The sequence below is a fragment of the Arctopsyche grandis genome, chromosome 2, assembly GCF_051622035.1.
Source record: "Arctopsyche grandis isolate Sample6627 chromosome 2, ASM5162203v2, whole genome shotgun sequence".
NCBI classification, from domain to species: Eukaryota; Metazoa; Arthropoda; class Insecta; order Trichoptera; family Hydropsychidae; genus Arctopsyche; species Arctopsyche grandis.
In genome coordinates this window covers 10729097-10756756 of record NC_135356.1, presented here as the reverse complement: position 1 = coordinate 10756756, position 27660 = coordinate 10729097, and the positions used below count along the sequence as shown (strand labels likewise).

The 27660-nt window shown below is 29.9% G+C and overlaps 1 protein-coding gene across 1 annotated transcript; it reads right to left on the bottom strand.

The window, feature by feature from the left end:
• Positions 1-11368: 11368 nt before the first annotated feature.
• On the bottom strand, positions 11369-23616 carry LOC143922818 (uncharacterized). Its single transcript, XM_077446150.1, has 14 exons — positions 23505-23616; positions 20336-20712; positions 19902-20251; positions 19743-19821; positions 18355-18515; positions 18013-18151; positions 17866-17929; positions 17614-17739; positions 17381-17522; positions 15748-15872; positions 14010-14078; positions 13731-13823; positions 11674-11794; positions 11369-11552 (listed from the first exon to the last, which is right to left on the bottom strand). The coding sequence occupies exons 2-13, from the start codon at positions 20617-20619 to the stop codon at positions 11693-11695; spliced, it is 1734 nt and encodes a 577-aa protein (XP_077302276.1). The 5' UTR covers positions 20620-20712; positions 23505-23616; the 3' UTR covers positions 11369-11552; positions 11674-11692.
• Between the last annotated feature and the right edge of the window lie 4044 nt (positions 23617-27660).

The window sequence follows — 27660 nt, the reverse complement described above, 5'->3', positions numbered from 1 at the left end:
ACATACATATAAATATAAATTATATATATATATCGCGTCCTTCGAGCATAATTATGAAAATTTCATAATGGCTGAATCGAGTTATTTATTCAGCTTTGTTTCAAGTCACATGTAAGCAATACAATGTACAAAAATTATAAGCTCTATCATTGAAATGTCAATGGGCGAAATACTTATAGAAGATTATATATAATATAAGTCAATCGAATTTACAATTGAAAAACAATTAACTAGAGAGTAATTATAAAAATTGTCATCTTTATATTCGGTAATACGCTGCTCTGATTACTTAAGTCTCGTGGAGATATGCTATAAAGATGCGATATATTATGTATATTATTTTAACTTGTCTGTGGCTAAGTTTTGTACATATATATTATATTACACTATTATACATGTATGATCGTACGAGAACTATTCTTATATTAGTATGTACATATATAATGTATTTTTATGTTTCTTATGAATGTTATATATGAATTTAATAAATAAATAAAAAAAAATCATCCCGACGGTTTGTGAAATATTGTTAAAATCGCTATTTAATATTATAATTATATATAACACATACAATTATCAGTTAAGATTTTGAAGAGTTTCATACGATAGATTAAATTTGTCTGTTGTATAGTGAACAATGCTTTTATATTGTTTTAAAAACATAATGAACGTACAAAGTAATAATATATTTAATGTGAATAAATCTAAGCTCTGACAAAAATTTCAGCTTAGTTTTTTAATTAAATTCTTCCCTCTGTAAATATTCAAATTCAATTCAATTCGGCACATGCAAATTGCAATATACATAAAAAAAAACGTGGATACCTCTTTTTCGATAGCTTGTCTCATAAAATAACGATAAACCATAGTTGCCTATTATGTATTATCAAACTTTACTTTTGCATTGTACAAATTCACAAAAGTTAATAATTTGGATTGGATCTTTTTACGTCCATATTAAAATAGATTTAATTTAATTTATTCCGGCATTAATTTTAATTATGAAAATGATTCTTCTTTGATTTATCCACTTCCATTTTGGTGTGCCATGAAAGTATATGTAAAAATTAATCAAAAGCAGGCCATTAAAATATAAGTTGCATTTGAAACGTAAATCTTTTTGTATCTTATTTAGTTCAAAATTAATGATTTTTCTTTTATTGTCCAGCAATATTCAAAAAATTTATTTGATTTCATTTGTTTTCAATAAACATATGTGTATGTCATGTTTCTCACCCTTACGTTCCTTTTTTTTATATTTTCTCATTATTCTGAACATATTTTAATATTCCTATGTTTCTCAGGATGTTTCTTTTAACACAAGCTTTTAGAGAGGGTAGTAGATTTTTCTATGCTTGACAGTTTTTGTGGCTCCGAGAAGAAACACTATGAATAATTTATTTAACAGAGACCAAATATGTAGACTTCTAACTTACCAAAGATTCTTGACATTCACTAATATGTTTTTTTCTGTGCGATGCGAAAGTTGTTGATTTGATATTTTTGAAATGTGTTTGTGTTTTAGTAAATTGTGTTAAACAAATTTAAACTAGTCAAATGTGATGATATTTATAAGTAATTGTAATGAAATGGAATATTGATGTTTACAATAAAACATAATTCAAAATGAGTTCACTTATTATATTTTCATATAAAAATTTAGAGATACCTAAACTTTCCATTTTATAATAGTATTTTTTCAAACATCATATTATATCTAAATGAAACTTACATGAGTTGTTGTGTGTATGCCCACGTTGGTTTCTGTAAAAAAAATCGCTCAAAAACGGGCACGGGAAAAACAGGAATGAGTGGCATTGCATCGCAATAATTTCAAATGTGTTCGCGTCGCCATCTGCGTTGTTAGGGTAAAATAAACAATCAATTGAATAATTTTAAATGTGTTCGCCGCCTGCGTTTTTCCGACAAATTACACGGAGACTTACCAATCTTTACTAAGTAAGTTTGACCCACTGAATTCGAATATGATCATGATTTTTGTTGGTTAGGTCTCCTTTTCGAGAGGCTTAAAAAAATGCGCAATTTTTAGTTTTTTGGCTTTTGCGGTCTTTAATTCAAAATCTAGTATTGCTGTGCTCAAAGTGAGTATTGGAATCAATAGTCAAATGTTTTTTTTATTGATTGTGATTTTTATTGTTTTAAAATACTTAAATTAATTTAACTTATAAGTCCGCCACTTTCGCACGTAAGTGGTGGACTCTCGCTTGCACCAACGCTTCTGGTGTACGCTCACGGAAACTGAACGAAAGTCTATCTAACGCAGTTACCGCTCATGTTAGTACGTTTAGATAAAAAATAAAAAATATTGAGACAAAAAACCAATCCTTATGAACGTGGTGAAATAAAAAAACTGACCAAACAAATGCAAAATAGCAGAGAAAAAAAATATTTTTTTGACTTTTAAAATTCGCTAGAAAACTAATTATAAGTATTTTAAAATAATAAAAAATCACAATCAATAGAAAAAACATCAGACTATTGATTCCAATACTCACTTTGAGTCTAGCAATACTAGATTTTGAATTAAAGATCGCAATAGCCAAAAACTGTAAAAATTGCGCATTTTTTTAAACGCTCATATCTCGTAAAAGAAACCCAAACAACAAAAATCATTATCATATTTGAATTAAGTGGGTCAAACTTAGTAAAGATTGGTGTCTCTGCTCTGGTAACTCAAAAACGTGATTTTTTTGTTGCTCGGTTGTTATCATTACTGTGATTTAATTTGATCATTAAGTATTAATTTGAAACTGAAACATTTACTCATCGAAACACATCGAGAAACGGGAACGGGAATGGGAATGGCATGCGTTATCATGGCATTGCAACGCGTGCCGGGTTCAGCTAGTATGTATATATTTATTTAGAAAACTGAAAATAATATAAGCAAATGTAATTTACAAATTTTTCAAATTCTATTAAAATCATTGAAAATTTTTGGTTTTTGCATTAGAACATAACTCACTATGGGTTGTAAACACATACGCTGTGTTTTTAATAAAACTTCATTTAAAGGCCGTCAACACAGCGTATTTTTATTAAATCTTCCAAACTTCATACAAAAAAATTATTTGAAAGACACATTTTTTTCTAGATCATGAAAACGTGATCAGTGATCGATTCTGAATTCGAATCAGTCAAAATCTCAAGTTCTAATTTTCACATGATCAAAAAACTTAATCTAATGTTACTACTTACATATGTACATACATACATGCATAGAAATAGTAAAATTTTAAACAAAATCCGAAAGCCGAAAGTAGAACTTTTGTCTTGTGTAATTTTCCCCACATATGCGCTCAATCTGTATCGAAAATGCTCTCATGGCCGGTATGTGCGAACGCTTTATTTACATTTTTTTTTTGAAAATGAATTTTCCAATAATATTCCAAAATAATAATATTGAGAAAGATTTATCGCGTAACGTACACACACATCAAATTGAATCTTTCATTCAAATAAATATTATATAAGATATCATTTATTGCGTTAAAATATAATTAAATGTATATTTTATTTTATTTATTTTTATTTTATTTATACCAGGAAGGCCTAACGGGTAAACCCAATGCGCCTTCCTGGCCAAAGACAATTATATAAACATATATGTACACCATCCATATGGTTACACGACAATTTGTGCAAGTCCAAAAGGTTCAACGACAAAATGTACCCGAAAATTAGTGCACTGACAAAATGTACCCGCGACAAAATGTTCACGCGACAAAATGTACCCGCGACAAAATGTTCACGCGACAAAATGTCCACGGAAATAATGTTCAAGCGACAAAATGTTCAAAAATCCAAAATTTTCCTATTTTAATGGAAAAAGTAACTTTTTATTATATTTATCGATGTATATGGTACTTTTATCGTATAGTTCGCGGATGTTATTAAATTAGTATAAATTACAGGTGTTCTCAACCGTATCCAATGAATAATTTACTTTTTATCGTATACAACGCCCGCGATTTTTTTTTATTGATTTAGCCCGCGATATGGCCCGCAATTTTTATGGATTTTATAAATTTAGGATTTTTGAACATTTTATCGCTTGAACATTATTTCCGTGGACATTTTGTCGCGAGAACATTTTGTCGCGGGTACATTTTGGACTTGCACCAATTGTCGCGTCCCCCATCCATATATAAACAAATACTTACACATATACACAAATACACATACATACATACATAAATATAAAAATACACATATATACATATAAATATATACACACCTACGCATATATATATATATATATATATATATATATATATATATATATATATATATATATATATATATATATATATATATATATATATATATATATATATATATATATATATATATAAAAATTTATATATATATATATATATATATATATATATATATATATATATATATATATATATATATATATATACATATATACATATATATGTATGTATATGTGAATATATATATATATGCGTAGGTGTGTATATATTTATATGTATATAAGTGTATTTTTATATTTATGTATGTGTATTTGTGTATACGTATATATATATATATATATATATATATATATATATATATATATATATATATATATATATGTATGTGTATTTGTGTATACGTATATATATATATATATATATATATATATATATATATATATATATATATATATATATATATATATATATATATATATATATATATATATATATATATATATATATATATATATATATATATATATATATATATATATACATATATATATATATATATATATATATATATATATATATATATATATATATATATATATATATATATATACACATTATACATGCATATACACATAAACACATAAATAAAGATAAATTACTCATATATATAAAAATAAAAAATAGCATACAGATATAAATAACGATAAAACCAACACACATACACATTATATATATATATATATATATATATATATATATATATATATATATATATATATATATATATATGTATATATCTATATATATATATATATATATAGATATATATATATATATATATATATATATATATATATATATATATATACATATACACATACATATGTACATACACATAAAAATACATACATCCATATATATATACACACATTATACATGCATATACACATAAATAAAGATGCTTCCTGACAGAACTGTATGATGCATTAAAAACATCAAGGCTCCCAGAAAGCAGGGTAAATAATCGAATGGCTCTTGAAAGGGGCGAGTCATCAAGCACATTAGTTCTGGCCCGAATAGGCAGAAATAGAGTTATGGAGCTAGATTCTCTGTTTCTCAGGTACCCTAAGTTTAAGATTACACAGAACTTCAGGAAGATGACATTCACCCCTCAGAATTTTTAGAAAAAGCTTACCAAGTTGACTGTTTCTACGGGAAGCTAAGGAGTCAAAGCCCAAGGAACCCATGACAAACTTACTGGGAAATAAGTAGGGATAGCGCCCAAACTCTCTCATGTAGAGATAGCGCAGAGATTTTCTTTGCACTCTCTCTAACATGAGCATGTACCTTAAATGATTAGGACTCCATATGGTCGAGCCAGAGCAATAATTTGCTCTTCTTCTACATAAATAAGTTTAAATTGATAGAGGCTTTGCATAAGAATATCTTTGATACAGTTTGACTTGCTGGCGTTTTCGAGAAGATACATCTTAAAATTCTCATTAGGTTTGAGCTATAAATCTTTTATTAGAAGAATTTTTGCGCAGATTTTCTACAAAAAAATACAAAATCTGAATAAAACACCTATACAAAACTTCATAATTTATTACAAAAATATGTTATTTATAACCTGTCATGAATGTTGCGAACGTTGGGAAAATTGAAAATATACATATATGTATGTATGTAGTTTCAACACAATAGGTTAGAATTTTATGTATGTAGATATTGGGAATAATTTTATAACCCATCATAATCATTTAAATTTAGTACACACATTATACAGTGCATTCTTCTCACTGTTACAAATAACTTCCGGAGCAAGCCAGACAATATAGCTAATATGAAATATATTAAGACAATTTCCAATTTTTCCAGTCGTTCGTCTGATATCGTAGTTGAAAATACATATATTATATATCAGCCTTCACTCGTATAGCCATCTGGTCGTATCTTCATTCAAACAAAGGAGTCCGTAGCTGTTTTAGTCAATCAAGAATAGATAAAGTCAAATCCTTTACTTCTAATCGGTTAGTCGACAAATCTTCAGAGAAAACTTATTAAAAACACATTAGTCGGCGCACGCTATAAAGCTAATTCCAGTGATTAAAAAAAAAATAACAGCAAAAAAGATTACTTTGGAAGGCTTCTTTCAGAGCTCATTTTTAAAAAAGAAATAACCGATATCTTTTGATTTTTACAAAATATGAGCACTAAACGAAGGCTAACTTTTACTATAGCCTGGTCTACACGCAACCACTCGTTTAGTAGAGTAGAACTACGTGTTAGAACTCGACTCGATCAAACGATGAATGCTAGTAGAGCAGGCTTGTTGATGGCTACTGCAATACTGACGAAATTAATTTTTGTTTTAAACGGGAATTTCCTCGTATTGATTTAATCATCAGATACTTTGCAACAAATGTAATGTTTTTGAAAGTTGCCAAATTTCATTACATGTATGAATGTCAATATGAATCAAATCATATAATTTCTTTTTTGATGATTTAAAAAAGTGGTCGGCAATTTTTAAAAGTGCCTGATCTGATTTTTTTTCCAGATAACGGACCACTTAATATGATGTTCATTATTAAGCTCGTTTGCAACAATTTTTTGCACTTTAAATGCATAAGACTAAACATGAACGCCAAAAGTGTGCTGCAAACAAAATTTTTCTCAATATTTACCTAAAAAGTATGAAGCAAAATGAGTGGTTATGGAGTATGCTTATGCTTGCGAAATTACTCATTAATAAAAAGAGTACGCTTCAAAGATGTAAAATTTTCATTGTATTTTTTATAAATTTTCAAATCACATCAAACACCAATGTGTCGCAGAAAGCGTTTGTAAAACACTGAGGTAGTAAGTTTTAATCTTTTTAATTATCAAATATTTAAATAATGATATTTAAAATTGATATTTTTAATGTCAATCAAACGGGTCAGTAAAATTTCTGCTTACCATTGGTTTAAATTATTCCATACAAAATTAGCACATACGAATTCGCCGTCGCTTCTTTCTTCCCTTCTGTCCCATCCAAAACGCTCGAAATTCGAGAACGCATTAAAAAAAACATGAATAGCAATTTGCAATAGCCAACTTATTAATATATTATAGAAATACATAAAAAAAAATAGAGCGCGTTTGGCACTTACCTCACTTGTTTGTTCAATCTTAGTTATTTTAATTGTTAATCCGAAATGAATAAATTCCACAGATTCCAGTTCATTTTTGGTGTTAACTTTGTTAATCAATGTGCAACGCGTTAGCAACTTGCGGAGAATATACAATCGATCGAAGAAGTAAAGAGAAAAATGCAGAAACTTTTTGTAAAATTTATTGGCAACCCAACTTAAGTCTAATATGCATTTATTTATATGTATCAAAATAACCATAATATATACGAAATCATTATAATTAGGAATAGTTCATATTTATATGCAATCTGATGAAAAGTGATGTATAAAAATCTCGATTGATATTTGTCAGCAGTGCACCAAGGATTTAATCTGAGCCGGGGTTTACTCGTCAAAATATTTCATTCTTAGAATTTAAAAGTTCAATGGAAACTCAACTCAATTGATTTGGAATGAAAAAGCAACGATAAAAAAATGAAGTATATCACTTGCTAAATATTCACACTTGTCTGTAAAAATATCATTATATGATGTAAATTTGAATGAGAGATGTGACTTATAATTACCTATATATAATTAACACGAAGAGTAAAATATCGCGACAAACCGTATAAACACATGTAAAACACAACTCGAAATATATCTCAATATTGTGTATTTTATTTCTCACTTCATTTGTTTTTATATTTAAAACGCTTTTAAATGAAAGAAAATATTTGCATAGAAAAATTACACCTTATCTGTTAAATAAACTGCTCGCCATAAAATATTCGCTTCTCATTTAAGAAAACCTGTCAAAAAATCAAATCAATCAAAATTTAAAAAACAGTTGAATTGATGTTTTATTAGTCAATTTATGCAACATAATATTTGATTTCCCAAACTAAAAATTAAATGTAACTCCTGGATGCACTTCTGGTATATAATCAAATCTATAATGTTACACTTTCACATAAAATATGTACATATAAAGATTGAACGAAAATAGAATATGGGTAATTGATGTTACGGTAAACTTGTTTTTAATTTAAAGAAATTTAAAGATTAATTGATTATTGATCTACAAAGTCAATTACAGTTTCTAAAAATCTGAAATTTATTTATGTAACTCTCAGTTCAAATTGTAGAAGAAAAATCAATATGTCTAAAAATTACTAGAAATGGACGTAGAAACGGTTTACATTAACAAAAACATAAAAATTAAAATTTTTGATTCTCGTAGAATAAATAAAAAAATCATTTTTAATACCGTGAAAACTTCAATCCAAATTCCAATTCAAACCCCCAATCAGCCAAGGTATTTATTTAAAGTGCCTCCAATGTACACATGTACATACATATATCTCAAATGTAAAAAAAATTATTTATATGTACTTAAAATATAATATGAAAATTCGTATATACATATTGAAGTACAAGAAGATAAAAAATAAGAAATTTTATCTGGTTCCAAAAAATATTATTTTGGGAAAAAATCAATTCCAAAATTAAATCATCTACTTTAGAGTGGTAGAGCAGAGTGTTCTATGTCTTTCAAATTCACCAAGTTTTATTGTAGTGAATAAAAAAAATAAAAATAAAAAAAAAATAAAAAAAAAAAATATATATATATATATATATATATATATATATATATATACATATATTTGGATATTAAAAACTCCCAAAAATCTAAAACAATGATAAATAGTCAAATTTATATATACATATATGTATGTACATACATACCTTGTAACCACCAGGTCAAATATGCAAACTCACTGTTCGAAATCTATTATCTATTAACGTACACGAGTGGTTGCTACGCCTATTGGACGTACATACAGACCGTTTGAGGGTTAAAAAAGAAAAATATTTATTAATTTGTCATCTATCGCCGCTCATTTTAAATAAGCAAATTCTCCAAAACAGATTAAACCATTAAAATATTCAGATACTCAGGAATGGCCTTTGATGTCACATCTATGCAACAATTGTACATATATGTATTTGAAATATCAACCTTCGTATCAAAAAGTTAAAGAATTAAAGCAAGCTAAAATCAAAAATCTATTTAAAACGGTAGTGAATCGAAAATTTCACTAACAAGCACAGCTTGCTTTAACCTTCTTTTTTCGCAAAACTATAAAAAAATTATAATTACAAATATATTTAAACGAATTTGGTTTTGTCCGACTTTTATGTAAAAAGCAGATACATATTTATATGTAGATACTTTTCACTAAATTGAATTAAAGAAATATTTTTACATCGCATAAGCAAAATAAGAAAAATGCACATTAATTTGAGCGCACTTCAATGAAGAGGATATATATGATAATAAACATAATAGTTGGACAATACTAAACTTAACCATTAAAATAGATGAAGTTAGATTAACTGCATTATATATGTATGTACTGTTTAAAATAGCAGTCAATTTAACTCTGTATTCAGTAGTTTGGAGTTAAATTTTTTAAATAAATAAATAAAAAAAATGAAAACTAACCTAAACACTTAAAATTTTAGTTTTGGATAGCATAAGGCGGTAGTTTAAAACTTCTAATTGCTTCGTGGATAAGAAATATAATTAACTATCATTAGAAACTCAACTTTTTATTATAAAATGAATGACTGGAAATATTGTATCTCATTATGAAAATATAATATTATATTATATTATACATAATATACATCACAAATCAGGTGAGTGAGTTTTCTTTTCTTTTATTTATTAATTCATCAAAGTTAAAATATTGCATCTATCCATACTTGTTACATAATTAAAGAAACAAAAAGGTTCTCTTCATGCATCCCGTCTCTGGTGTATCTCTAAGGGGTCTACCTCACGGGACCGAAAATGAAACGCCCAAAAACGCAAATATCGGAAGGCAAAGATCGAAAATCGAAAGATAAAAAAAAAAGGTTGCATGGTAAACGGTACTATATGTACATATAATATATATGAGTGGCATGCGGTGAAATTATCTCTCTTTTTGTCATACAGCCTTGTTTAATGTGCGCGCGCAGAATACGGGAGGAAAAGCCTGTTCCTCTTGTTCCTGTTGTATCCAGCTCGCGCAAATTAAGTGAGGATGTACGACGGGTGGAGAGAGACTTTTACCGCACGCCACTGATATGTATACTAACCGTTTTTCATATGTATCCATGGTAAACGAACATTTTCGACTTTTTAACATTCGGTGCGGTGACGGTCACCCATCTCTAAGAACTTTATTTCAGCTGTCATGAAAAAAATAAAATCACCGCAAGAAATACAATTCTTACTATAATGTTCCATTGTTAGTTTAAATATTTCAAAATACATCAAGCAACATATTCCAACTCCAAAAACAATTAGTGATCAGCTATTTGAAAGGTACATAGTTAAACAGTAGCCCAATAAAATCCACCATCAAAAATAGACACATTTGAGTTACGCTAACTAGCAATTCTTGCTTTATTTCTAACCATAATCGACGCCGCCAATCATTTACAACACCGCTCAAATTTTTAAGTATGATGTCATTGTTTTTTGGTCAAAAGCATGTAGTCGGTAAAATAAGTTAGTTGTGATGTTTCTTACCAGCTCGACGTTCACATAGGAAATGAAAAAAAAATTAAGTACATTCTCACGATGAAGTAATTTGAGCATCATAACATAAAAATTGAAAACTCAAAAAATGCAACAATTTTATGTACATGCGCATTGATGATGACGGCTAACACAAAAAGCGCTTCAAAAATGATAACACATAATTTTTCATTTCACTTTTCGTTACAAATGTTCAGATAAATGCTTAAACACAATATATATATAAATATATAAATATATATATATATATATATATATATATATATATATATATATATATATATATATATATATATATATATATATATAATAGTTAATGAATACAAAAATAATCACATTCATGTCACGGAGCAAATATAGCGAAAATTTATTTCAATTATAACCTTAAACAACTAACTCAAATCTTTCTTTTTTTTAATGCTCAAGTATATACCACACAATAATACAAATAAATGCAACAAGTAAACAATAGAGGTGCTTTGCAAAATAAAAGAATTAAAATAAATAAAAATAAAACATAACAAATAATAGGACTGTGGAATTAAAATGTGTGCTTGCGGTGTATAATACCCGAGACTTCCTGCTGTCATTACCAATTTTCTGAAAATATAAACACGACCAAAAATCATTATTAATTCACAACATTTCAAATTTTTCTTTAATCACATATTTATTGGTATGAGATTCTAATTGAATGTTTACACAACGTAAACGTTCATACCATAAAAAGTCTTCTTCCATTAACCGTTAATGTGTTGCGTTTGAGTTTGTTGTAGTATGTAATGTGCCTTCGGAACTTGTTGACTCGGTGATTGCTGCTTCCTATTACTGGATAGTATATACTGTAAAAGAAAAAAAAAAAAACGTTTTTGCATGTTTACAGATAAAGATCTCAATTTTCCAATATTAAAGCACACACTAAATTAATACGAGCAAATTTGGGCAAAAACAATTCACGAAAATTCACAATGTATACAACATATTTTCAAATATATAAAATGACTATTCGATACCGAGAGAAACCAATAAAATAGACTGTGTGGTTAATGCAAAACAATTTACTACATAATAAAATAGTCAATTGACATCTACATATGTATGTATATACTAATGTAAAGCTGCATTCAGATAAATGTCTGTAATATTTTATAACATCTTTTAACAACTGCTTTCTTACTACATTGAATTTTTAAATCATGAAACGCTTCGAAAGATACTCATTCATCTACCTATGTCAAATATACTGACAATTTATGTAATATTTACGAAATATATACAAAGGTCATTTCTGTTAGTAAGAATCGTTTTGTCATAAACTGATACCAATTAATTGTATCTTAGAACATGTACATATGTATATATTGAACTATTTTTCAAAATAATCTCCATAAACTTTTAAGTTTGTGAGACAAGTTCAATGAAGCTTTTGTTGAAAAACTCTTCTGCTAATTTCTTTAACCAGGCATGCTTAAAAATATCCCTTAATTTCAAGAAAGAGTGAAAATGCAGTTTTTCCGAAACTCTTATTCATCAGCAGATAATCAATTTGTGCGATTGATGATTGACATGGCGAATGAAATGCCATTGAAAAATAGCATCAGAGGCATCATCACGGGTACATTTCAGACAGATTTCATGCAAATATTTTTTAATTATAACAGTGTTCATGAAATTTCATAAATATGGAATTATAGTTACTATTTTTTATTAACATCAATTGAAAACTTTTAACCTTTCTTTTACCAACCTAACAGAAAAGATTATAATATTTTGTTAAGATGAAATTGTCATGCGATGTAATGTACCCCAATTCTCATTTAATAAAAATGACCCTCATATATACTTTCTGAATGTTTTTCATTCTTATTCATATCAAAAGCTTCTACTATTTGGCATGTAGTGAAGCTTTTTTAAGACAGGTTTATCTCCAGTGGCTTCCCGTTGCTTTTTGAACCGGATCGAATGGATATTGAATTTGAAAAAAAGATTTTGGTGGGTAGTTTGGATTTTAGATGATGGCTACTTTGTAAATATGTCACTCTAGATTTTATAATCCTCCAGATCTTGCCTGCAGTGACACATCATTGAGAAAATTTAATACTTTTTTCAATTTCATCCAGGGTTTGAAACTGCAGCCGCTTAATTAGTGAACTACACTGTGACTTATTTGTTTACAATTGGAAAATTTATATAACGAAAAATTATCCCTTAATTTTCCATATCTGCAAAAAGCTTTCCCATCCTTATATTTTACATGCCTACAAATATTACGCAACCGCTTTACATACTTTTATAACGCATTATATTATAATATTATACATAAATTAAACCAACCCATTAATTGCAAGTCGCTTTGTCGAATGTTACGCTCTTGTGAATATATTGCCATATTTATTATTACGTACTAGTAAAAAATATAAACAGTTGAAATATAGCAAATATATAAAGCGCACAGAGGAAATAAAAAATTTCACACAAAAATCATGGCAGTTCATACATATTCAAAATGAGTAAATATTTCAACCGGGTGGTTAACTTTAATAGGATGTGAGGATGACGAAAATTGCATGCAACCAATAATTACATATGTATATGTATGTAGTATATATGTATATATGATTCACAAAACCAGCAAACTTGAACTATTATAGTTCTTATTACCACTAAATACAAAAACAAAAATAAAGTTAATATATTAAATATACAATTATAAGATAAATATTATATACTATATGAGGCAACATTAGAGCATTCGGAAAATTAAAATTAGCGAGCTACCTGCTGATTACCAGCGACCGCTATTGACTGTTGCATAGCTTGTTGATTCGCAGTCAAGTAATGTTGATGCTGTGTGGTGGGACCAGATAAAATCTGTTTTGGATAAATCACACACAATGTATTTGAATGCATAAATATTTTCAGTATTTTAACTAAACAAATCTCTAAAAATCAAGAAAAATTTTCATAATTCAATAGCTTGACAAGTAAATTGAAAATACTTGCTAAGTTTTCTAGGTTTAATGGTGTGTATGTTAGAGATATAGATAATTATATTGCCTGCTGGTTATTATTGATGTTATGCTGGGGCATTATTAATTGCTGCTGTTGGGTTGTATGCACTTGGGGCTGCAATGGAAACGTACGAAACACACATTAAAACCGGGCACGGGATAGCGTTTCAAAAGCTGAAAATATTTTGAAAACAGCTTCCCTAATCGGGACCCAAGTCTAAAAGTCATAGAAGCCCAATTTATATTTCTATTTAACACTCTGCTTGGCCATGATTCTCTAATTCGTGCGATTCTCATCCGGCAGTTTCAAAAAATTTCCATTGCTGCCATACAATTAGAAATTCATCTAATTTGTTACACTGAGCAACAAAAAATTCAAGTTTTTACTTACCGGAGTGGAGACTAATCAATTATTACTAATTGTAACCCACTGAATTCGAATATGATAATGATTTTTGTTGGTTTCCTCTCTTTTGTAAGATATGGGCGTTTAAAGAAATGCGTTTAAAAAAATTAAAAAATCTTTACAAATTTTTGGCTTCTGCAGTCTTTAAATCAAAATCTAGTATTTTTGTGCCAAAGGTGAGTATTGGAATTAATAATCAGATATTTTTCTATTGATTATGATTTTTATTACTTTAAAATTAGTATAATTAATTATCTAGAGAATTTTTAGGGAAAAAACATTTTTTTTCGAGCTATCATGCAGTTTAAATTTCACTGTGGTTTTTAATCTCAATATTTTTTTTTATTTTACTGTATAACTCGAGCGGTAAATGATTTTAAATTACATTATAAAATGTTCTAGGCTCGTGAGCGAGATTGAATGATGCATTGGAGTAGAAATCTCCATTCTTCATTGCATTCTTGCATCATGCATACGGTCATCAAAAACAGCATTTTTTAACTCAATTGAAAATCATTTACCGCTCGCTCAAATTAGTACATTCAGATAAAAAACCAATCCTGTCGTAAACTGAAAAATTAACGAAATAAACTCATAATATTACGGGGAAAAATGTGTGAATTTTTTACTTATTCAATTCAGTAGATAATTAATTATAAATATTTTAAAGCACTAAATCACAATTAATAGAAAAAACATTTGACGATTGATTCCAATTCTCAATTTTTGCAAAGCAATACTAGATTTTGAGTTAGACTACAAAAGCCAAAAATTGTCCGTTTTTTAAACGCTCATACCTCACAAAAGAGAGCAAAGCAACTAAAATCATTGTCATACTCGAATTCTGTGGGCCAAACTTGGTAAGAATTGATTAGTAATTAGTAGTTATTAATCACAAAATTAGCGAATTAATTGGATCAATCCGAATCATTCAAAAATGAGAAAATTATTTTCGAAAAACATCTAAATAATTCTTGTTCACACTCGATGTGCCATTTATGTGTGTTTCTCTTCCATGAAATTTTACCTGCATGGCATTTATTACATAAACACTCAAATTTACTGAATCCACAATGTGAGACAAATAGCAGGAGGAGATTGCATGCGAAAAGCAGAAGAAATAAAGAGCATCATAATTCGAGAACAGAAACGAGTACTAGTTACTCAATAGACAGGTATTACTTATTCGCACTTCTTTCTCCTGATCCCAAAATCGAAATCAAAACGAGGCAAATTGAAGATGAAAGAACTACACATTCTTCATGTGTACAAAAAATGGTTAGTAGTAGTATGATCATTACGCGTTCACTACAGAAGACTGACTGAAAGTGGTAAAAATATTCCTGTATATCAGCAAATAATTAAAAAAATAACAAACCAGTTGTTTCTTATTTATGAATTTCGTTAAATCTTCTAACAGTCCGTGATTTGAAGATTGTGAATTTTGTAATTGTAATTTCTGATTAACATCAACTTTGGAAATACTCATCATAGTGGGCGTTCCTAAAAAAATAGTAAAACAGTATTGAAAAATTCAGTTATCAAATACATATATAACTTCGAAAGAGACTTTGTATGTATGTATGTATGTTTGTTTGGGTCGTAGATTCCGTGACGTTCAATTTAATAAAAAAAATAAACGAATATTCAAATAAATTTAAATGAAATAAGACTATTCAAATGAATGAAATATAATGTTTACTATTAGATTGGCCATGTTTAAGCGGTTCATATTACAAATACCGAGCGAAGCCGGGTAAAAACACTTCTTCTTCTCAATGCCCTGTCCGTATTCTGACGTTGGTGACCACCTCGTCGATTATTTGAAGATATCCGCATCGGTCTTCAGCAGTTCGGACAGTTCTTCATATCGGTCCGCATGCGCATGTTTTGAAGCCAAGACAACTTCTTCCTGCCAATCCATTTTCTAGATTCTGTGTCCGCTTCTCCGTTTGATGACAGATCCTGTGTCCGCTTCCGTGCCTCCGCTTATCATGCCGAGGACAGCTTCATTTGATATTTTTTTGGTCCATGGGATATTCAGCATACGCCTGTAGACCCACATCTCAAAAGCTCAAAACACTAGTATGTTTATAAAATAACTAGTGGTTTTACCCGACTTCGCTCGGTATTTATTATATAAACCGTTTTAACATGGTTAATCTTATGGTAAAAATTCATTTGTTTTTTATTAAATTTATCGAATTAAAAAATCGAAAAAAAATAATATTTAATGACAGCCAATCAGAAATTAATGGCTTTTTATATATTAGTGAACCGGAACTGAAACAGTAATCGAGATCCGGAACTGTAACAAATCTAGATCCAGAACTGAAACAAATGGGAATCCTGATTCGGAACTGAAAAATGAATCACGATCCGGAACTGAGAAAAGAAATCGGGATCCAGAATTGAAAAAGGCATCCGGATACGGAACGGAAACAGTAATCGGGATCGGAACTGAAACAAATCGGGATCCGGAAATGAAACAGTAATCGAGATCCGGAACTGAAAAAATCGAGATCCAGAACTGAAACAAATGGGGATCCGGAATTAAAACAGTTATGGGGATTCGGAACTGAAACATTAGTCGGGATCCGGAATTGAAAAAGGCATCCGGATCTGGAAATGAAAAAATTATCTGGAAACGGAATCGAAATCGAAAGCGGAATCGATATCGTCGTCATAGAAACTTTGATTTGTTTTCGATGCTCCCAACCAAATATGTATAGTTACATACAAAGTGTCTTTCAAAATTATATATTCGATGGTTTAATCGTGGATCATGTTTATTGTGGTTTAAGTATGGTTCATTCATCCGAGAGCGACCTGTTTTAAATATGATACATTCAATTTGTGCATTTGCGAAATTCAGGCACTAGACACCGAATTATTTATCTATTGCTATTTTTTAACCGCTCTTTAGTTCAAAAATATTCATTTAATCATTCACAATCTAGAATGTCTCTCTTGGAGGAATGATCTGTATGATATCAAAAAGATTAAATTACTATTTAATGGAACCGTCGATGAATTGGCTATTTGATTTCCACCTATTGGCAACATGTCAGACATTGCTAGAGCATTCGTATATCTCATAGAAGAATTATTATAGACAGGCTGACCATCATCAATCATCGATCCCAAATTTGACTGAAAGTGAATTACATATAAAAGCATTGAAAATATCCATTTTTACTTAAAATTTTCTTTAGAAATTGATGTAATACATGTGTATACTTACATTGATATTCAAATGATTCGAAGTGGTCATTATGGGGACTGAAGTAATGTTAAAATCTCCTCTTTCTAACTTGACTTTTAAAATTTCTAATAAGATTTCATCTATTTCCATATCAAGTTTTTTTGCCTTAAAATAAATGGAAAAACTGGTAAGTAAACCTACATATTTTAGATACAGAGATATGTCAATGCCATATTTTTTTAAGAAAAATTCAATACTTATTGCATTAAAATAATCAAAATTAATATGTACCTCTGATTCTAATTCACTTTTAAATTTCAAGACTTCACAAACTTTTTCTAACGAACTCTCATGCCTAAAAAAAGAAAAATTATTCTGATTATGAACATACATATTTTCTACTAAAAATAATAAATTGACTCAGCAATCGTAACTTACGCTTGTTCACGATTAACACAATATTTACAATTCAATACCATGTATGGATGTGAATTATCGGTATATTTCGCCTTTTTTGCTTCCGGTTCCTGAAGAGATCCATCTACAATTTTATCATTGTAAAACATACCCGAGCCATCTAAATTTTAGAAATGAAAAAATCGGCTTATAAATCTTGGCTTATCATGTTTGGTAATACCGAAAAAACTACTAATGTAACATATAAATAAATCTATATATATATATATATATATATATATATATATATATATATATATATATATATATATATATATATATATATATATATATAAATATATATGTAGATTATAAAATATTCACTATCAACACTGGGGCCACATTTTCCTCTAAGCTGACTCGGTGAAATCCAATTGGTGGCCACAGTCGGTTTATGATAACTCTCAAATGGGGGTGCTGCAGATTTTGTCGCTACTGCAGTTTTCTTAAACATCGGCGGCGGAGTCGATTTAATTATATTAAAGCTGAAAATCATACGACAAAAAAACATTAAAAATTGAGTATTTACCTATGTAAAAAAGATCCAACTTCAATAACATTTTTATATACTGTAAAAATTGGTGCCACCAAACACAAAGTACTTTGTTTAAAATCAATACTACATATACAGTACTTTAAAACGGTAGTATTCAGTATTATACAGAATATTATTAATGAGGTTACAGTTTTTTGCAGAGACCCAAACTGTTAAAAAAAATATATATCGGTTCAGTTTCGGTTTTCGGTTTTCTTGTATTTAAATACTAGCAAGTTAATGTACATACACCCACACCGTCTTATATACCTATACCTCTCTTTATACGGCTTTTCACTATAACTTGTGACTTATTTACATAATTAGAATTTCAAAGGAGAATATTTCCTAGCATGTGCAGCTTGCCGCTGGTGCACTGCGGAATAGACAGTGGATTCTGATGTAGCTAAAATGCAGACAAAATGCATTTATTTTTATTCATACTTATTTGACTTTCTCTAAGGTTACCAACTTTTCATCGGACTCTGCTTTTAGGAACATAAGTGCGACAACAGTTTAGAAATAATCTACTTGTTTTATTCTAGAAGTTAATTTTTACAGGTATGGGTGTATCTATTTTTTAAGTTTTGTAGTTTAAATTTTGATTGAATCCAAATCCCGTAAAAATCACTTAACGTCATTTGCTCGCTTTGCAATTTCATCGTGGATTCTTTTAATGGCCATAATGTCTCAATGATGACATTAATTTCGATCCATTTATGTTCTGGGAAATAGTACTCCATATTCAACTATTTTTGAGCAAAATTCTTTACATAAAAATAAAGAGTTTAATATATAGAATGTAAGTGTATTTCGTCTTTGTACTTTGTAGTTATGTTCAAGTACTAACTTGTCGGTGATACCTCAGCTATTATTTTAACAACATGACTTTTACTTGAAACTTGTGAAAATATATGTTATCACTTATCAGGTGAACCTCAATCTTATTACTTCTTAATGTGTACTGTGAAAAATATTGATGAAATGATTTTTAATTTCAATTTTGAAACTTTTTTGGGGGGGGGGGGCTTAAGTATGCTAGCCCAGGGCCTAGTTTGTGATGTGAACATGACTCTCCTTTCTGGCCCCATAACATTCTTGAAAACTCTTAATCTGCTATTGAAATTTTCACATTAGACTTTCTTTATAAATTCTGAATACAAGTGAGTGTACTAACTCTATTTCTTCGTGGGTATTAGGAATATATCTTGGAGGAGGTTCGTGCAGTGGTGCAGGCCAAGGTGAAGTACGAGATGCTAAAAACAAAACATTTGCATTATTTACGATTTTAAATACACTTACACACTATAGGTAGAGTACTGATATGGAATTATACCTTTCGAAGGAGGCGGTCGTGTCATAGCATGTGGATCGACAGCAATGGGTAAAGCGCCATTCAAAGTTGCTAGCGTACTCGGATCACCTTTGACATGCCGTAATTGACAATCATCTTCCCGTTTGCAGTTGTTGGTAAGGAAATCTTTGCAAATAGGCAACTCGCCAGTTTTGCTATAATGAGTTTCTTCAGAGGGTGTGCAATGAATGAATTTGCAATGCGTCCTTTGGCACGTTTTATTTTGATAGTCGTGGCAGAAATTGACAGTGTTCTTCGATAGATTAGAATAGTTTTTGTCATGGCTGAATTTGCAGTTGACCCCTCTCTGGCACGATCCGCGCAAATAATCCCTACAAGCATAGCTATTAAAGACAGACCGGTGAGTGAAAGTTAAGAATGTAAATACTACTATGCTATTAACGGCGAAAAATTACATTTTATCGCTGTATTTCTGATCTACTTTAATATCGGTGGTCAACGGAGAGGGTTGCGACTGAGCAGGCGGTGGAGGAGGCTGTGGCGGAGCAGGCGGCTGCGGTGGAATCCCGGGAGGTGGGGGACCAGGCGGCGGAGGCGTCGTGGGCATCGGCGGTGCAATAATTGTCGGCGTCGTCGGATTAGACTTCTCCGAATCTCCATTCGTTATCTCCACACTTTGATCCGCTTTCGGCACCGAAACACCAGAGCATTCAATTTCATTGTTTATCTGCCCTGACATCTCGGTGTGCTTATGATATAAGAATTTTCTCGCAATTTTTTTGATCTATTTTACAACGTTGATGGTACACTTGATAGACGCAGCTGGTGATGGCTATCGAAAACAACACAAAACAAACATAAAATAATAAATGGAGTGGATTTCAACTAATCCTGTCGGTTCTTATGTTCGTACAAACCACCACGAGGGGCTTTTAGTTAAACCAAGTTTGATCAATTGTAATTTTAATTTTAATATTAACAATACATATGTACTTTAAAGTATCGCTATTCAGATTTGTAAAACAATCCCTGTTTGGCCTGTTTTAAAGGCATAAGATGTCAAATTTTGCAAATATACCAAACAGATTAATTTTTAATTCAACTTATATCGTTTGTAATTTTTTTAAACTGAACCTTTGCATAGAAGAAATAACAAAATTTACACACTATAAACATTTTATAATAAACAAAATGCACACGACTGGTCTTAAATAAATAATTCGCAAAAGTTTAAAGATTTTTATCGCTTGGATTATGAAGAGAAAAATACAAAAAAATCCCCATAAATAAATAACTACTACCATAAATGTTTAATCTAATCAATTTATCCCTTAAAATTCATACTTTTAAATGTAATATGAGATCTAATTAATAAATTGTTGTGAGATATGTATTTCACTTACTGCTGTTTTTATAATCTATTAAATTCAATGACTCACAAGAACTATTATATTTTAACCAAACAAATCTCATCTAACATTGATTTTATAAAATTTTAGATTTAAAGCTAAAATAAGATCAAATTTAGTTATTGTCTAATAGAGATTCAACATATTTTACACACAAAAAATGTCCAAATTAAAATGAAATTTCGACTGCAGCGCATTTTTTTGCATTACAAAAGCACAGCAACATTGAATGTTAGAAATAAGTTATATGTCAAACTTTAGCTTGCAGCGCATTTTTTTTTTTCATTTACCAAAAAGACTTCTCCAGTAGTAAACTCAAAATATTTCCTAGCCGGTTCAAAGTTGCCAATCCGCTCCTGCACTGAATATGCAAATTCTTAGTGTCTAATTGCAAGTTGGGCTATTACATTTATTTATTTTATTTGATCAAGTATGACAAACCCCTACGTTCGTATATAGACGTATAAAATAATATATTTCATATTAAAATAGTGAAATATATTATTAGGGCACGTAAGAGTTTGTTAGGGTTGCAATTTTATATGCGTATAAAAATAAACATAGATAAGAGGCGCGCACATAATCTAATTTGCAAAACATGTTTCAATGGAAAATAATTTAATTTTATCTATGCAATAACATATTTGCAATCCAGGTAATGGGATTTTTGGATCACTTCAATGCATGATAAAGCGTAGTGGCATTTTAAGAAATGTGTGGAAGAATTAATGCAACACTCAATGAGGACCATATGAATTGAATCTGTTAATAATTTTTACGCTGCAAAAAATAGCAATAAAAAATGTTTCATTTCGAAATATATGTGAGGCTAGTTCCTCTATAATCTGTTTTATCATTAGCTTTTGAAATCTTAATATAATAACAATTCCTATACAAATTGAAAAACGAAACAATCAAAAAAGGTCACATTGACAGTTATCATTCTTTACCATACTCCAGTTTTAGCGGATCTTAATTCATTAGCCCGATGGATATAGTCTACGTCAATAAATCGATAGCACCTAAATCTAAATTAAAGCCCAAAATTTTTACTTTTGTTATGGGGAATGTGCTGACTTTTGGAATGTACATAACCACAATAGGAAAACTGATATTGTGATCACTTACGCGTTGAAAGTATTTACAATTGATACATCACAAAAATTCTCAAACGTTATTGTTTATTTTTTAATTTAAATCCTAAGCCTCGGTTAAATGGTTCAAAAGTTATCGACAAACTAAATCGTTCAGTTACTTACGGCCCACGTGTATATGTTGAATTCCCCACGTCTTAATTTTCAATATCTGACAATTGAAAAAATATAATTTTAGCTATTGTACGAACATTCGACTTCTAGCTCTAACGTTTAAAAACTATACCGACGACGGTAAATGACAAATTACAACTGAAGTTAGCCTTCCCATACCCCTTTGAGCCAGGTATAATTTCAAAACCTTTTAAGGATGTTTCAAAAGTGCTTTCACCCACACTACATAATGCAGGTCATAAACGAACGACGAGATCCACGTAAATAGAACCTATTATTTTTTTAAATCAATCTCCAATCTACACGCAAAAATAACCCAACGAAATTTTCAAGAGTTGAACGGAATTGCTGGCAACTTAAATTTTTGAATATGATATGTAATTTATAGCATTATTTGTTTCAAACTCAAGAGCTGCTTTCTGGAAACATTCAACAGATGAAAAACATTATATAGAAAATATATTAAATAATAAAGGCAACGTATAACTAAACTGCACCCAAAATACGCAACAGCAATTTAAAAATAACGGACCCGAAAGCCATATTTTTTATCATTCATTTTTAGCAGCATATACAATGTACTTTAATTTATATACCGACTTCCCGTAAGTTGGCAGGTTATCGTAGATTATGTGGGCACTCTTGGGTCCGGAACCTGGACCAAATGACCTCCCTATCAGGCCCTGAGAATAAAACATTGTTATTGACAGTGGTTGAAAGGAATTTAAAACCGAGAATTTAAACTAAATGCGTTTGTGATGTGACAATAGGAATAGCAAACATGAATTATTTCAATTACGCTTGTGATATTGGGATACTGTCTTAACGGGTAAATCAATTTGAGATACATATGTATGTATGTATTATATGGTGATATGTTGTATATCTGCCAGTTCATCGGCCAATAACGAGATCATTCATTTTCATTTATCGTTGTAATTTCTCACCTGTCTCAGGTTTCTGGTAATAAAGTTTGAGAGATTGAACGATGGTACATGTGCTGGGAAAAGTTAGTTGAATGGGAAGCCAGTTTTTCTTTATTATGCACAGAGTCCAGATCTGGAAAGAAAAAAATTAAAAGTCAATATATGAATATACTTGATAATATACCGAACTCCGAAATTTTACAGTACTAATTTTACATTCTACATATGTAAATGTATATAAAGCACGTCATGAATTGTTCCATTGAACAATTTGAAAAGCTTTCAAGTTGATAAATCTGATATGCTTAGTCAACTTTCACGTGGAACACATACTATCTTTTAACAGTGGTTTTACCATTATACATCTTATGTATAACAATAATATGTACAACCCACTATTGCATTGACAATTATGATAATAATAAATGTGATATATTGTTTGCGCTTACAGAATACTCTTGATTAGAATAAATAAAACTGTATCATTCAGATTACAGTATACTCTTGATTGTAGTATTATCCATGTTATGTAATACTGAATGTAAAGTATAAGTTTACTGTACCAGTTAGCAGTTACCAGTATTGTAAAACTGTATTATTACAATGCTCTTGATTTTAAAGAAACAACCTTACTATGCAGGTCTTTAAAACCTTTACTAACGAAAATTAAAATACTGGGTGCTTTGTATGGATTCAGCAATACTCATTCTAAGAGCCGGTGACTTTGTTGCCCAAGCATAATTGTTTGTGATCATTCTTGGTCACCCAACTCGGACAACCAGAAGCAACCAAGAATCCAATCATTAATATTTTTCAATGTGTGACGATACAGTCATATCGGTTTTATCACTATGGAGTCGCCAGCAACTAATTAGTGTGGTGTGATCAACTAATGAGTATGGCACCCTTCAATACAACGCTATATGTACATTCTGAGGGATTGCGACGGTTGCTCAAGTCATAAAATCACTGTGACCAGACCCAACGCCTGCTGCCAATCTCGCTGTTCGGGTGACTTTACGACTTGGGCAACCGGTGAGTTGCCTGGTGTGGCATGCTCCATACAACTGCATACATTTGATCTGGTCACGCAACAAATGAACCTGCCGAGTTGCCCACAAGTCACCTGGTGTGGCCGAGCTCTAATGCGAAAGAAATCTTTCCTTGATGTAATAAAAGATTTCATGAATTCTCAATCAATTATATATATATATATATATATATATATATATATATATATATATATATATATATATATATATATATATATATATATATATATATGTACATACATATGTATGTATAAGAGAAATATATTAAAAAAATGGATAAATTCCATAAACATACAAAAATAAATTTCCAATTGCATTAGTTACAACCAGGGTTGCCCAAGGGGAGGGGGGGGGGAAAGCTGGGGTTAAAGTTCCAGGGCCCCGAACTGTGTTGGGACGTTCGACTGATCGATATTGATGTTTTATATTATTCTATATAAAATACATATATTTCTTTAATGCTAAATGTTTACTATTTTTCAATCCGCGCATTATTTGTGTCCGTGTGAAATCGTACCTGTTATATGATACTTTCTTATTCGATTATTTCAAAAAATAGCATTTAACATATATGTAGGTATTTTTCTAATAGTTCTGATAGATTTTTCGCATATTAAAAATATATCTATAAGAAATTTTTTTGGTTTATCCTGGTATGGAATTATTTTCCAGGGCCCTGGTTACAACTAGAGATGCCAAATTACTCGACTTTTTTAAAGTATTCAGGTAGTATGACTACCTGCTTCGATGAGTATTTATTGCTTGACTCGAGTACCAAAAAGTCAGGGTATGGAATTATTTTTCAGGGCCCTGGTTACAACTAGAGATGCCAAATTACTCGACGTTTTTAAAATATCCAGGTAATTTGATTACCTGCTTCGATTAGTATTTATTGTTTGTCGAGTACTTTGGCATCTCTAGTTACAACACTACACCAACTTCTGTTGCTAAATCGATTAATGGCGATTCGTATAAAATGCGATAGCGACATTTGTATTGATATGAGAATAGTTAAATAAAAGATTTTCGAAAGTACATACAAAAGTCGCTCACTTACTAAATAAATAATATGTATTAAACTTGTAAACAAACCGTTGTCTGCGTTAGAAATGTGTTCATATCATGTTTTCAAATCATATTTTAAAATAAAATTAATGGTTCAGATTATTCATGTTTTTCAATTATCCCTCTCGCCACCTGCATGAGAAATATGTACCCGAATAAATATTTCTGACATATTCTACATATACATATGTATATCTTAAATAAAATCCCTATATTCCAATTATTTTTATTCACCATTTATATTGTACCCTAGAGCAGTGCTACTCAAACGCTGGTCCGTGCACCGACAGTATTGAAACAATAGCTTATGACAATGTTGTATCATCTCATCCATTATATAAAGACAAGCCCTGCAAACTCGAGATTATTTGGGATACTATGCCAAGATATGGGCGCTGATTATAAACAATTATCGCATGCTGCCATTCATTGGTTGTCAAGGGGTAAAGTCCTGAAGAGAGTATTTCAGCTCAGGGATGAGATCGCTATATTTCTACAACAAAACAAACAACCTATGTCAGAACTATTTCAAAACATAAACTGGATAGCCAAGCTAGCTTATTCGACAGATATTTTTTGCATTTTGAATGACCATAACTTATCCATGCAAGGAAGAATGTCATCTTGTTTCACAATACAGATGGGTTGAAACGAAAACCAAAAACATGGAAGATTAGTATTTCAAAAAATTGCTAAGACATGTTTCACAATTTGGCTGATATTATTTACGAAGGAGAAGCGGAGCTTAATATGACATGACGTCTTTGCGAGATTTAATCATTGTCATTTAACAAATTTATCAGAGCGATTCGATTTCTATTTCCCACCAGATGACGATCCACGAAAGGGAAAAGGATGGATACGAAATTCTTTTTTGCCATGGAATGATATATCAGTTAATTTAGAAGATAGACTAATTGATCTGACTACAAATCAAGAATTAAAAGTGTTTTGAAACCACAACTTCACTTGCGTTCTTTTGGATTAAAGTGAAAGCAGAATTCCCAAATCTTTATGAACTTGCACTGAAAACTCTTTTACCATTTGCATCAACTTACTTTTGCGAGACTAGTTTCTAAGCCATGAGTTTAATTAAGACAAAACACCGTGATTGTGTGGATATTCATGATCCATCACGTGCGGCATTGTCTTCGATAAAACTACGACTGGATAAGTTATCTCATAACAAACAAGCTCATATGTCTCATTAGTTTTTTTTTTTAATTTTCATTTTTCATCTTCGTCTAAGTATATACATATTGTACTACTTTAAATTCAATAAAATAAATTTTACTACTTATATTTTATTTGTTATACAAGTTTTCACTCATACATAAAAATATGATGCTGGTCTGTGAGAATTATTGAAAAATATATGGTGGTCAGCCAACTGAAAAATTTGAGTAGCACTGCCATAGTGATTTGAGAAGGTTTGCTTTTCAAAACTTTATAAGCAATATTTAAAATAAATGAACATCGATCCTAAAAAGTTGTATACACTAATACAATACCAAATAATAAACGATATATGCCTTTGTAAAGTTGTATCTCGACTTCTTTTGAACATTGTGCACTTATGGTCTAGATGAAAATGGAAATCATCCTGGTGGGCCATACTAAAACTACCTAAGTACCTCTGATAATATATGTAACTAGTGAATAGCCCGATGAAACATCATCGCATGGGTATCAAATTATTATATACTCGTATAAACCTAAAAAAAAATCCGGAACCGGAACCGTTATTTTCGTACTCTCATAGATAGTTTTCAATTATTTATTTGTAATAATTTTCAATTCTTAGAGTTAACGTTTACAAAATGTTAATTAAAGTTAACAAAATGTAAAATTTTCCGATTATACACAAACGGTCATTGACCTCGTAACATTGAATAATTTTATTACACATAACAAATTATGTACATATTCATATGATGTGTATTTACAACATATGAATACGTATTGGAATCAAAGGTCCGAGGCTCGATTCCCGGCGCCCGCCCGTAAATAAAATCAATTTTTTTCGAATATCGTCAAAATATAAATAATTTCAAATTTCA

What these genes read in the sequence shown, in the direction of transcription:
- LOC143922818 (XM_077446150.1), bottom strand. Translation starts at nt 20,619, where the DNA reads ATGTCAGGGCAGATAAACAATGAAATTGAATGCTCTGGTGTTTCGGTG. An exon ending in TCATAAATAAGAAACAACTG is followed by an intron (nt 14,079 to 15,747) that starts GTTTGTTATTTT and finishes TTTCCATTGCAG; the next exon opens with CCCCAAGTGCATACAACCCA. An exon ending in ACATCAATAATAACCAGCAG is followed by an intron (nt 13,824 to 14,009) that starts GCAATATAATTA and finishes TATCCAAAACAG; the next exon opens with ATTTTATCTGGTCCCACCAC.